The sequence below is a fragment of the Canis lupus genome, chromosome 2 (genome assembly GCF_011100685.1).
Source record: "Canis lupus familiaris isolate Mischka breed German Shepherd chromosome 2, alternate assembly UU_Cfam_GSD_1.0, whole genome shotgun sequence".
NCBI classification, from domain to species: domain Eukaryota; kingdom Metazoa; phylum Chordata; class Mammalia; order Carnivora; family Canidae; genus Canis; species Canis lupus.
Genome location: NC_049223.1, coordinates 58,873,166 through 58,886,262, shown reverse-complemented (window position 1 = coordinate 58,886,262; position 13,097 = coordinate 58,873,166). Strand labels below are relative to the sequence as shown.

Below are 13,097 nucleotides of genomic sequence, written 5' to 3'. Positions count from 1 at the left end.
GGGGCGAAGGGGCGGGGCCGTGTGCACGACCCAGCGCGGGGCGTGCGCAGGCGGCGGCGGGCGGGCTTTTGCACTCGCCCCGGCTCCCGGCCGCTTATAAGGGCGGCCCGCGGCGCGCCGCTCACCACGCCTCCTCGAAGCGCCGCCGTCTCTCCGCCCGCTGTCCCGGACTCCAGCCGCCCCTTCTCGCCATGGATCCCAACTGCTCCTGCGCCGCGGGTGAGGACAGCTGGTTCGGGGCCGCGTGCCGGCTCGGAGCGGGGGGAGCTGTCTCTGACGCCCCGTCTTCTCTTGGTCACTCCGTTTCGGGGTGCTAGGTGCTCTCTCCCACAGCCTTTCGGTGGACCCCCTCCCGAGGTTAATCGAGCCCCCCTTTTGCCAATTAAGGGGTCGGACTTGATTGCTTGTCCGGGTGGGGCTGAGACTCGAACCCGGGCCGCCAGCACCCATTCCCCCGTTCGAGTCGTCTCCAGAGACGGTTCTCACCGCCTGCCTTTCTCCTTGCAGGGGGCTCCTGCACGTGCGCCGGCTCCTGCAAATGCAAAGAGTGCAGATGCACCTCCTGCAAGAAGAGTAAGTGGAATCTTTCTTAATACACCCCCTGCCCACCCCCTCCCACCTCCACCCTGTATATCCCCGCGGGGAGTTTAAACCGAACAGCCGACGCCCTCTCCTTAGGGAAGGTGCTGCCTTCCCCAGTGCGCCCTGTCGCGGGGACCGGAATCCTTGATCCTGTGTGCCCAGCACTTATCTCTGCCGCCTCTTTCCTAGGCTGCTGCTCCTGCTGCCCCGTGGGCTGTGCCAAGTGTGCCCAGGGCTGCATCTGCAAGGGCGCATCGGACAAGTGCAGCTGCTGTGCCTGATGTGGGGGAGAGCCTATTCCTGATGTAAATAGAGCGACGTGTACAAACCTACAGTTTGTGGGGGGTTTTTTGGTGCTTTTTGTTTTGGGTCCAACTCTGACCCGTTTGCTACTACATTCCTAGTTATTTTCCCTATGAAATAATACGTGAATTATAATAAAAGCTGTCGACTTTATTCTTGCTCTGTTTTCTTTTGCCTGCGCATGAGGGCTGCGGTGGGGAATTGGACGGGAATTGGACTGGAATTGCAGAAACCGGTTTTCTGTACACAAATGTTAATTGCTAATAAACTGAGTGCCTTAGGGCAAGCAGGTGACTTAACTAAGCTAAACCTTCTGTAAAATGGAAGAGGATTATGCCAGCGGGTAGAAGGCATGGTACCAATTTTATTTAATCTCTATTCCAAACGTGAGGCTTGAACTCCTGACCCAGAGATCAAGAGTCCTATACCCTAGCCAGACAGCTGCCCTGTCAATTCAGACTTTATGCCCCGTGGTTTCCCTGCCAACCTCAGTTACTTACGGATTTTGGGCTTGAAAGTGACTACAGAAGATGAAAATAACTCTTCACCTGTTTGAATCCTACCTGGGCTTCTTAAAAAATGCCTGTTGTAACGGAGTGATTTTTTTTTTTACTCTATCCAGCATACATAACTTCAAAAAATAATCTGAACGAGTAAAATTAGAGATTTTAAAACACTACAAATATATATGTTCACTGAATGTGTCCATTGAACATTAGAAAGAATTCACATAATGCCCAAGTACTATTGACCACACACACCTTGAGTAGCACTATCCTGGATAACAACCACCCCCCACACACACACACACACACACCACAGGCCCAGGGAACTTGGCTTCTCCCTGCCACTGTGCCACTGACTGAAGACACCCAGTACCCCTGACAGCTCCCTGTTGTGACCTGGCTCTGAAACTTTGGAAGTTCCTCCCTAGGTCAGGCTGGACTCTGTCCCTCCCAGATCCAGTTGTCCTTTGCAACTTGAAACCAACAAAGTGACCAAGGAACTGGAGGGAAGTGCCCAGCCATTTGTCAGCAAGAGGGAGGGTACCTGAGAACTAGTTTCAGATGAGGCACTTCATGTCTGCCTCTGCAGGACGGTGGCCGATTCTGCGCTTTAGAGGGGGTGGTGGTGTTCATTTAGGCAGGAGTGAGGCCCAGAGTGACTTGTAATTAATGCCAACGGTTAGTCCTCCTGGCTATTTGTGGAGGGAATTGTTATTTGATGTTCAATCAAAGGAGTCATGTGGCCCGGAGTCAGGACCCTGCTTGCCCACAGGTGCCTGGTGTGTTGGGGATTTCAGAAGGCAGCGTGTGTCCAGGGCATGGGCTCTGGTGTCAGGCAAGATGGGTTCACAGCCTATTATGCCACAGGTGGTATGGCCCAAGCAAGCTGCTCAAACTCACTGAGCCTCCATTTCTTCATTTGTAGAAAGGAGAATCTATCTCTATGTGGGGATCAAATGACAGGGTCCTGGCTCCTGGCCAGGGCTTAATAAACTGGTCATTATGTCCACACTGACATTTATGAAGAGGGAATCCTGTTGGATTCCAATAAGCTATTGAGGAAAGGGTCATTAATTTTGAAGCATTATTCTGGGTTGGAGGTTAAGAATTGGAATGGAAATCTAGGGAGAGGGTAGGTACCCCTACACAATGTCCCCAGGGACAAACATTTGGACAGACACAGAAGTCTTTCCCATCCATTATGTCATTTGATCTGTACAGAAACCAGTGAAAGAGTGAACATGCAGGGGCTGTAGTCATTGTACTGTCTTCAGAGAGGTTAAGCAACCTGCCTGAGGTCACACAGGTCCAAGTCAGGGGTCTGAACCTATGCAACTGGCCTCATGCCCTGTCCAAGGCTAGCTGATGATGATGTCACTGGGTGCTAAATATTGCTTCTCATTATTGAAAGGTGGAAGGGCCTTTGGAGATGGGCCACTTATGCCCAGAGTTGAGAGATGGGGAACTGAAGTCCAGAGAGGTCACAAAGCTAATATAGAGGATCTGACTGCCAGCTCAGTGCTCTTCCCACAGCCTCTGTACCAGATGTTCGGTGTCCTCACCTTTCACATGAAGTCACGGTGCAGGGGGGTGGGTGAGAGCATGATGCTGCAGTCAGTCCATAAGAGTGCAAGTCTCACCTGAGTCACTTACAGCTGGTGACACAAACCTCTCTGAGGAGTGCCTGGGTGGCTCAGTCAGTTAAGGGTCTGCCTTTGGCTCTGATCAGGATCCCAAGGTCCTGGGATCCAACCCCCCATAGCATTGAGCTTTCTGCTCAGCAGGGTGTCTGCTTCTTCCTCTCCGTCTGCCTCTCCCCCTGCTCCTTCACTCTCATGCTCACTCTCTCAAATAAACAAAGTATTTTTTAAAATTTAAGAAAATTAACCTCTATGGCTGGTTTAGCTTCCTTCACTCTAAAAAGGGCAAAAAAAGGGGGTGATCTGATTCAAAGGATTGAGTGAATTAATACACTTAGAACAGTGCCTCAAATGTGATGTGTCTATTAATATTAGCTATTACTTTATTATTATTATGCATAACATAAGGGATATTTATTTACCTCCAGACAAATAAGCCCGGCTGGGGTGCCCAGTTTTGTTTCCTGTGTGGTCTTTATCAACCACATAAGAATATGACCTATGGGCCAGAGAGAACCATTCAATCTCCCCCACAACACTGTGATCTGCTTTATAACGTCACAAGGAAGATGCTCTCTGCCTTATGTCAGATACCAAAAGATACCCACCAATGCTTTTTACTACCTACACCATATTTTAACATTGTACTTTGAAATGATTCATATTTTCTTTAATTTATATTAAAAGCAAACTGTTCATCATTACCAAAAATGAGAATCAGTCTTATTCTAGACATAGAAGATAGCCAGAAAAGCGTATCTAGTATATACTAATACAATATATAAATATATATATTTCACTTATGGATCACTTTTTGTGCTACTCACAGTTCACATAGAGCCTACTCTTTTTTTATTAAGGTTTATTTATTTATTCATGAAAGACACACACAGAGAGAGGCAGAGACACAGGAGAGGGAGAAGCAGGCTCCATGCAGGGAGTCCAATGTGGGGCTTGATCCAGGGACCACGCCCTGGGCTGAACACAGATGCTCAACCACTGAGCCACCCAGGCGTCCATAGAGCCTACTCTTTATTTGAAAAGGTTTCAAGCAGTAGAAAGAGAAGTGTAGACATTCCTAGGCCAAAATCAGGCTTATCACAGACGTTCTCTTTCCCTTGGGAAGCTGACTGGACTCAACAGTGTACAACTTCCTAGCTGTAGGACTTTGTGCAAGTAATTTAGACTTCTGTGTTGTCGTTATCCGTTAACAAAAAGGGCTCAAAAGTAGTAATTCCCTTTTGGGGTCTCTGGGAGGGCACACAAATCAAAAGTGAATATAACACGGCCTGGCACATACTAAATGCTATGTAATTCTCTAACGTTGAAACAGAAATAACGACAGCCCCCACCCCCCCGTGGGGACACGGAGAAGACACGCCAGGGGAGGCAAAGGTCGCGAGGGGGAGGCCGGGTTTGCACACGGATCCGGGAACCGGCGACCCCGGGGACACCAGGTGCACGGGGCCGAGGCGGGGAGGGCGGCGAGGACCCAGGCGCCGGGGGCCCGGAACACCCGGGACCGGGGCCCGCTGCCGACCTCGGGGACGCCGACCGGCGGGCGGCGTGGGGGCCGGGCCCCCGCGGGCCACCCGGCGCGCAGCCCCCGGGCACGCGGCGCAGCGAGCTCAGGCGCCCCGGGGACTCGTGCGCCCGGCCCGCGGGGCTGCACTCAGCGCGGCCAAGGACGCGGCGGGCCGCGCGCTCCCCGCGGGGCGGGTGCAAGGCCGGGGGCGGGGCCTCTGCGCCCGGGCCGCCCGCGCCGCGCATAAAGGCCGCCGGCGGGGCCCCGCTGCACCCCGTCTCCCGCCCGGGCTCTGACTCTCCGTGTGGTCTGCCTGGGACCTCCGTCCTCGCCTCGCCTCGCCTCGCCTCGCCTCGCCTGGGCTCGAGATGGACCCCGACTGCTCCTGCTCCACCGGTACGGACCCCAGGCTCTGCGCCTCCGGGGTCCGCGCTTCCCCGGCCCGGACCTGCGTCCTTGGGGCGGGCGGGGCAGGTGTTTGGAGCTGGGGCCGGAGTCGACTCCCGAGTCCGCACGAGCTGGTCGCCGCGCCCTCGCCCAGCTCCGCAGAGCATGTCTCTCCTCCCGTCAACTAGACTGTAGAGAGTCGGGGGTGCTGCGGTCACGTCGAGGTCCCCCGCTGGGGGGGGAGTGGCTGCTGGCCTGGGACCCAGTGCCCTGTCCAGGTCTCGGGGCTGCCGAGACTTGATGGCAGGTGGGGACCTTGCCTCCTCAGGGTTCAAGACCCGGGGTCCTGGCCGCCAGCCTCAGCCTGGTGCCCTCCTTGAGGAGCCCTCTCCGGAGGGGACCTACCCTTCCTAGCTCCAGGAGCCAGCGAGTGGGGCTTCCTTCCCTGGCTTCCATTACCTGCGCCGAGTGAGAAAGGAGCTCCAGTCCTGGGCACTGACCCAAGGCTGCGGGGAGGCTTTGCAACCCGACTGCTGTGGCTCCTACATGGCTCCCCTGCTCACTGCCCCTCTCTCCCTTGCAGGTGGCTCCTGCACGTGCGCTGGCTCCTGCAAATGCAAGGAGTGCAAATGCACCTCCTGCAAGAAGAGTGAGTCTGGTGGGGTCTTGGGTGGGGATTTGCGGTGACGTCTGGGTCGGGGACGTGGGGGAGCACAGAGGTCAGCAGGCAGGGGACGTGGGGAAGCACAGAGGTCACCCAGCCTCTCTGCCTCCCCTGCCTTGAGTCCTTGATTCCAGAATTGGAGCCAAAAGGGCGTGTACATGATTGAGTCCCAATCCCGTTCTAGAACGGGGAAACAAAGCAAGCCCAGAAGGTTCCCACCAATCAAGGCAATGACCTGGTACTAGAACTAGGTCTCCTGCCTGCCCATTCAGCTTTCTTAATCCCTTTCATACTGAAGCACTTTGTGAGTTTGGTGACTGCAGTACTTCCCTGGCCCTCCTGGGAACTGCTAGGCAGGGAGTGCCCCCTCTCTTGAGGACTTTCCTCACTTCACTGTGGTCCTAGGGACAAGGGACTAACCTACATTGTCCCTGGAAACCCTGTCACTGTGTCCAGGCATTCTGCTCTGTCCTGATATTGGATGGGGCAGGGCAGCCTTTTCCTAATGGGTAAGACCCAGGTGTCTAGGGACAGCATGCCATCCTCAAGCCAGGGTCCTCTGGGGCTGGGGGCAGGACCTGGGCTGGGCCTGCAGGGGGGTGTGGTGATCTCTGGCATGCTCTGACGTTCTGGTCTTTCTCCCTCAGGTTGCTGCTCCTGCTGCCCCGTGGGCTGTGCCAAGTGTGCCCAGGGCTGCATCTGCAAGGGTGCGTCGGACAAGTGCAGCTGCTGTGCCTGATGTGTGAGAACACCTGTTCCTGATGTATATAGAGCAAGCAACATGTACAAACCTGCAGTTTTAAAGCATTTTTTTCATATCACTCTGACTTGTTTTCTACATTCCCGTTTGTATAAAATACATGAATTAAATTAAAAATTGTTGAATTTATTCTGGCTGTTTTCCTTTGTGTCCTTTGGAAATAGGGACTTCAAACCCATTGTGGTGGGGGTGGGGCATTGGACTGGAAGCACAGACACCTGGGTTCTGGACTCCTGTATTGGCCCCTAACAAACTGCTTTATGCAAGTCAAGTGACCTTTCCAGCAGTTTCTTGACTGAAAATGAAGCATTTGGATGACATAGGGTTATGGGGTGGACACGGTTTCCCTCTACTCTCCTTGGAAGTGTTGATCTAGAATTCAATTTCTGGGATCCCTGGGTGGCACAGCGGTTTGGCGCCTGCCTTTGGCCCAGGGCGTGGTCCTGGAGACCCAGGATTGAATCCCATGTCGGGTTCCCTGCATGGAGCCTGCTTCTCCCTCTGCCTGTGTCTCTGCCTGTGTCTCTGCCCGTCTCTCTCTCTCTCTCTGTGACTATCATAAATAAATAAAAATTAAAAAAAAAAGATTTAGAATTCAATTTCTATTTTATTCTCAGGATTCCTTGCCACACTTAGATCCTCAGCAAAAGTACTCAGGAGAGGCACCTGGCTGGCTGGCTCAGTTGGAGTGTGGGACTCTTGATCTCGGGGTTCTAAGTTAAAGCCCCATGTTGGGTGGAGAGATTACTTAAAATCTTAAAGTGCTTGGGATGGAATCCAATTCTCCACTTGTGAGACTTATATACAGGGCTTGCTTTTAAAACACTCAAGAGACCCATTTTTATTTTCTAGCAGATTTAAGCTTTGGCAAAATAAATTACTAAACAAAAAATTTTAAGGCACAATATGTGAAATCCATTTTTTTATTCAATAAATTTCAGTAAATATGAGAAACAACATTTAAAAATTGTGAAGTGCATATTTATTCATTGAAGGTGTGCATTGAGCACTAGAAACAATTCACAGGATGTGTGACCACCTCGAGTAGCACTGTCCTCAGTATCCCACCAGGGCATCTGTGGGTTTTGGCTGGTGCCCAGCCATTTCCCAGCAAGAGGGAGGGTACCCGAGAACTAGTTCCAGATGAAGTACTTTGTGTCTGCCTCTGTAGGGTGATGGATTCTGCACTTGAGGGGGTGGTGATGTTCATTAGGCAGGAGTGAGGCCCAGAGTGACTTGTAATTAATGCCAACGGTTAGTCCTCCTGGCTATTTGTGGAGGGAATTGCTATTTGATGTTCAATCAAAGGGAAAAGGCATCATATGACCTGGAGTCAGGACCGTGCTTGCCCACAGGTGCCTGGTATGAATGGGGATTTCAGGAGGCGGTGTGTGTCCAGGGCATGGGCTCTGGTGTCAGGCAAGCCAGGTTCACAGCCTTCTTTGCCTCTTCCTGGCCATACAAACTAGGCAAGTTGTTGGTACAGCCGAGCCTCCATTTCTTCACTTATAGAAAGGAGATTATATTGCAATGTGGGAAATTCAATGAGATAGTGGCCTGGCTTCTAACTAGGGTTTAATAAACACTGGCTATTATGGTCACTAATACATTCACACTGACATTTGTGGAGAGAGACTACTTTTAGCTCACAACAAACTCCAGTGGAAAGCTCATTGGCTTGGAAGTATTACCCTGGGTTAGAGGCTAGAGATGGAATTGGAAACTTGCTGACCTGGGGTCAGGAGGAGTGTGGATGACCAGCAATAAGCCCCTCGGGACAGGATGGTGCCACAGCGTTTGGACAGACACAAGAGTCTTTCCTATCCTTTATGTCATTTGATCTGTACAAGAACCAGCAAGAGAGTGAACATGCAGGGGCTGAAGTGACTGTGCCAATTTCCAGAGAGGTTAAACAAACTACCCAAGGTCACACAGCTCCTAGTCAGAGTTGTAAACCTATATACTACAGCTGATCTCACCTGCTCGCCTCAACTGGCTGCTCATGTCACTGAAAGTTGCTACAAAATCATATCTATCCATCTATCTATCTATCATCTATCTATCTATCATCTGTCTATCTATCTATCATCTATCTATCTACCTTTTGTATCACTTTGTCATTCCCAGGATTGAGCTTGAGACTGTAGAGAGGTACAAAAGACATACCTCCAGGCGCAAGGGAAGCTTTATCATTTAATTTCCTTCCTTCCTGGAATGGCTGGAAGCAGATCTAGGGTACCACCTCCCAGCCCTGTGACCCTGGGTTAGTAGTCTTAAACTCCTTACGCTTAAACTTTTGCCTTTGGGAAACTGGCTCATAACTATTGTACTCTTTAGGATTGCTATTAGGGTTCAAATAGCCAAGTGATAAGCAAAAGATTCTGACAGACTAAACACCATGTAGTTGTCAAGAATACTGAAAGAGACAGAACCAGTTGTTTTGGTTTGTTATTTGATGCCAGGTTGGCCTATCATCTAAAAAGAACCCTTTTCTGGGGGGGGGGGTACCCCGTGCTTGGGGAACCTCCATCCTGAGTGGGGTGAACTAGCAGGGCTCAGGAAAGCACCTAGAAGTTTAGGCATAGGAGAACCAGGACAAATGTGCCCACACATCTCTTCAACCTTGGTGGGTAGAAGGAAAGGAAGGGAGCCAGAAGCCTGAGCTCACCGGGCTGATGGCTACTAGAGAGGCTGGAGAGGATGCAAGCAAGGTAGGGACCTAGACAGGCTATGCCCAGCAGGGAGAGGAGGAGGAGGGGGGGGTCACTAAACACTATGTAATTCTTGGAATGTTGAAAGGGAAATAACCACTGTTCTTACTTTGTTATTTAAAGCCAGGTCTCTATATCACCTAAAAGGATCCCTCCTTTGTGGTTATCTCATTCTTTGGGAACGGGCCAGGAGTCAGGTGCCCCACGGGGGCAGCCCCCGGGCAGCATTAGTTTTAACGCAAAGAAGGACCTACACAATCCGTTGGGCCGTGAGAACCGAAAGAGGCAGCGGTCCAGTCCCCACGGTGTACAGGATGAAAGGCCCTGAAAGGCCAGCCCCACGTGGGGACACGGAGAAGACACGCCAGGGGAGGCAAAGGTCACATCGCCGCGAGGCCTCTGCACACAGCTCTCTCGGGTCGCTCCGCACGCCCACCCTCCCCCCCCCCCGGCCCCACCACGCCCCCACCCCACCCCCACCCCAGTCCCAGGTCACGAGGGGGAGGCCGGGTTTGCACACGGATCCGGGAACCGGCGACCCCGGGGACACCAGGTGCACGGGGCCGAGGCGGGGAGGGCGGCGAGGACCCAGGCGCCGGGGGCCCGGAACACCCGGGACCGGGGCCCGCTGCCGACCTCGGGGACGCCGACCGGCGGGCGGCGTGGGGGCCGGGCCCCCGCGGGCCACCCGGCGCGCAGCCCCCGGGCACGCGGCGCAGCGAGCTCAGGCGCCCCGGGGACTCGTGCGCCCGGCCCGCGGGGCTGCACTCAGCGCGGCCAAGGACGCGGCGGGCCGCGCGCTCCCCGCGGGGCGGGTGCAAGGCCGGGGGCGGGGCCTCTGCGCCCGGGCCGCCCGCGCCGCGCATAAAGGCCGCCGGCGGGGCCCCGCTGCACCCCGTCTCCCGCCCGGGCTCTGACTCTCCGTGTGGTCTGCCTGGGACCTCCGTCCTCGCCTCGCCTCGCCTCGCCTCGCCTCGCCTCGCCTGGGCTCGAGATGGACCCCGACTGCTCCTGCTCCACCGGTACGGACCCCAGGCTCTGCGCCTCCGGGGTCCGCGCTTCCCCGGCCCGGACCTGCGTCCTTGGGGCGGGCGGGGCAGGTGTTTGGAGCTGGGGCCGGAGTCGACTCCCGAGTCCGCACGAGCTGGTCGCCGCGCCCTCGCCCAGCTCCGCAGAGCATGTCTCTCCTCCCGTCAACTAGACTGTAGAGAGTCGGGGGTGCTGCGGTCACGTCGAGGTCCCCCGCTGGGGGGGGAGTGGCTGCTGGCCTGGGACCCAGTGCCCTGTCCAGGTCTCGGGGCTGCCGAGACTTGATGGCAGGTGGGGACCTTGCCTCCTCAGGGTTCAAGACCCGGGGTCCTGGCCGCCAGCCTCAGCCTGGTGCCCTCCTTGAGGAGCCCTCTCCGGAGGGGACCTACCCTTCCTAGCTCCAGGAGCCAGCGAGTGGGGCTTCCTTCCCTGGCTTCCATTACCTGCGCCGAGTGAGAAAGGAGCTCCAGTCCTGGGCACTGACCCAAGGCTGCGGGGAGGCTTTGCAACCCGACTGCTGTGGCTCCTACATGGCTCCCCTGCTCACTGCCCCTCTCTCCCTTGCAGGTGGCTCCTGCACGTGCGCTGGCTCCTGCAAATGCAAGGAGTGCAAATGCACCTCCTGCAAGAAGAGTGAGTCTGGTGGGGTCTTCTAGGGATCTGGGGACTGGACTGAGTCGGGAGGTGGTGGGGTTGGGGAGGGTCCCTGACAATACTCTGACCCTCTGGCCTTTCTGCCCCAGGCTGCTGCTCCTGCTGCCCTGTGGGCTGTGCCAAGTGTGCCCAGGGCTGCATCTGCAAAGGTGCATCGGACAAGTGCAGCTGCTGTGCCTGATGTGTGAGAACATCCGTTCCTGATGTAAATAGAGCAACATGCACAAACCTGCAGTTTTTTTTACTTTTTCATTCTACCCTGATCCAGTTGCTACATTCCTGTTTCTATGAAATCTTTGAAAGACAATAAATTCATCTAGACTCTTCTGGCTCCAAGTGTCTGGTGTGTTGGGAAGGTGGGACTTGATTCTAGTTGGGGTGTAGGTGAAACTGCTTTGGGGGAAGTTAGGGGTGGGGTAGGCATAGGAAGTGGGGACAGGGCAAGGTTTTCTGTGGTCTGGCATCTGTGTCAGTATCTGTGTCACTGCCTACACTCACTCAACAGCCACCTATGGTGCATCTACTGGATACATAAGCATTGGGTTCTCAGTGTTGAGGTAACAAGGCACTTACAGACTGCTGAGGACAGATCATCACTGAATCAAAAAATCACAGAATGTAACAATGCTGTTGGGTGAGCCCAAGCCAGGAGACCTGGTATGGAGAGCTGCATTCCTGTCTGAGGGGACAACTGAAGCAGAGATCCTGATGTGTGGGTAAGCATGTGAGGGGATGTTCTAAGTTCACTTTGGAAAAGAGAGAGCAGAGACCATGTGTCTCATTCATCTGCTTGACTTGCAACCTGGTTGCACTACAAATGCTTAGGTTGGGAGTGCCACACCACTGTACCATTTCCCCCTTACCATTTCTATTTCTTAGGTGTAAGATGGGCTGGGGAACTTGGATTCTAAGAAATACCTAAGGTCCTAGCCCACTGAGGGTGGCACATGGAACATTTAGTGAATGAAATGAGCCTCTGCCGGTAGATCTTTCCACCCCAAATGAATGTGAAGCCAACTCCAAGATGTGGCTGTCCTCCTGGGGGCCCAGGGGACTTGAAGGTTCCCAGTTCTTGTCAGTCTATGGAAGGAGAGGCGAGCAGGCCTTGCCCCACAGGATGTGGGAAATGTTTTCACAGAGACCAAATCAGGCTGAAAAGGCAGCCAGCCCCCTTGGAGGCTCTTACTACGGAAACACCACCCCAGTGTGGGTGAAATGGTGTCCCTGCCACCGTTTCCTGGGGAGAGCCTGGCACAGACCTTGTGGCTCTTGGGCAGCAGTGTGATGGGCTAGTGCCTTCTTTGGTCTGGAACTCCTGGTGTCACAGGCACAAATGTGCCCAGATATTTCACAACTCTGCTTTTGGGACTCACAGCTGCTAATCTGCTCCATGGAAGGGTACAGAATGTTTTCATTTGGCCTCATAAACACCATGACCTGGCTTGCAGCTTTTTATTTTTCAAGTCATGTGTGAAGTGGCATCCTTACTTCAGCCCTATCTTCCCAAGAGATGGGTGGGGACATGACCGTTATGGTGTCAGTTGGACAGATTAATGTAGAATAGATTTTTTAAATGATATGGCCACGTCAGAATGCCTCATTTAATTCTAGAAGTTAATACCTTGATGATGGTAAAGCAGTTAAGCATGGCTGCTCTGGGGCCAGACTGCCTGGCTAAGACCATAGCTCTAATACTTAGGCAAGTTATATGGTCTGTTGGTGCCTCATATTTCTCATCTGTAAAGTGGGGGCAGTAATAGTGCCTACCCATAGGGTTGTTGTGAGGTTAAACGTGGCTGGCACAGTCCCTGGTACAAAATAAGTGCTCAGAAGGTGCTACTTCCCTCTGAGCCAGGCGCGGTATCTGACAATCAGTAGGTGATCCATAAATGCTCTCTACTAGATTCAAAGAGCACTTATTGGACTCCTACTATAAGTAAACCATTGTGCTGGGTGTAGAGGAAGATATATGTGTGTGTGTATGTATATATATATATATATATATATATATATACACACATATATATATACACACACACACACACACATCCCAATCCCTTTGCTGGAGGAAGGCTTATTCAAGTCCCTGTTGAATTCAGGGAGCATTTATTTACCATTTCAAGATGCAGTTGCTGAACTGGGGCAGAGTGACACAGAGTCCATGTATCTGCCTTTTGGAGAAGACAGAGAAGACTCTGGGATAGGTCAAGTGTGAGACAAGCTTAGACAGAGGTGTGAAAGCTTTGGAGGAGGGTGTGATTCAATCTGACCAGCCTTCCTTCCTTCCTTCCTTTCCTTCCTTCCTTCCTTCCTTCCTTCCTTCCTTCCTTCCTTCC

At 53.2% G+C, this 13,097-nt stretch overlaps 3 protein-coding genes across 3 annotated transcripts; all 3 read left to right on the top strand.

Moving 5' to 3' along the window:
* The first annotated feature begins 138 nt into the window (after positions 1 to 138).
* On the top strand, positions 139 to 1,038 carry MT2A (metallothionein 1H). The gene is made up of 3 exons (NM_001003149.1): positions 139 to 219; positions 508 to 573; positions 772 to 1,038. Exons 1-3 carry the CDS (start codon positions 192 to 194, stop codon positions 861 to 863), a joined length of 186 nt encoding a protein of 61 aa, NP_001003149.1. The 5' UTR covers positions 139 to 191; the 3' UTR covers positions 864 to 1,038.
* A 3,804-nt stretch (positions 1,039 to 4,842) lies between these two features.
* MT1E (metallothionein 1E) lies at positions 4,843 to 6,496 on the top strand. Its single transcript, NM_001003173.1, is given in 3 exon segments — positions 4,843 to 4,952; positions 5,527 to 5,592; positions 6,255 to 6,496. Coding segments are annotated over 3 exon segments (186 nt in total). The 5' UTR covers positions 4,843 to 4,924; the 3' UTR covers positions 6,347 to 6,496.
* A 3,445-nt stretch (positions 6,497 to 9,941) lies between these two features.
* LOC100686073 (metallothionein-1) lies at positions 9,942 to 11,092 on the top strand. The gene is made up of 3 exons (XM_038531005.1): positions 9,942 to 10,100; positions 10,675 to 10,740; positions 10,851 to 11,092. The coding sequence occupies exons 1-3, from the start codon at positions 10,073 to 10,075 to the stop codon at positions 10,940 to 10,942; spliced, it is 186 nt and encodes a 61-aa protein (XP_038386933.1). The 5' UTR covers positions 9,942 to 10,072; the 3' UTR covers positions 10,943 to 11,092.
* Positions 11,093 to 13,097: the final 2,005 nt, after the last annotated feature.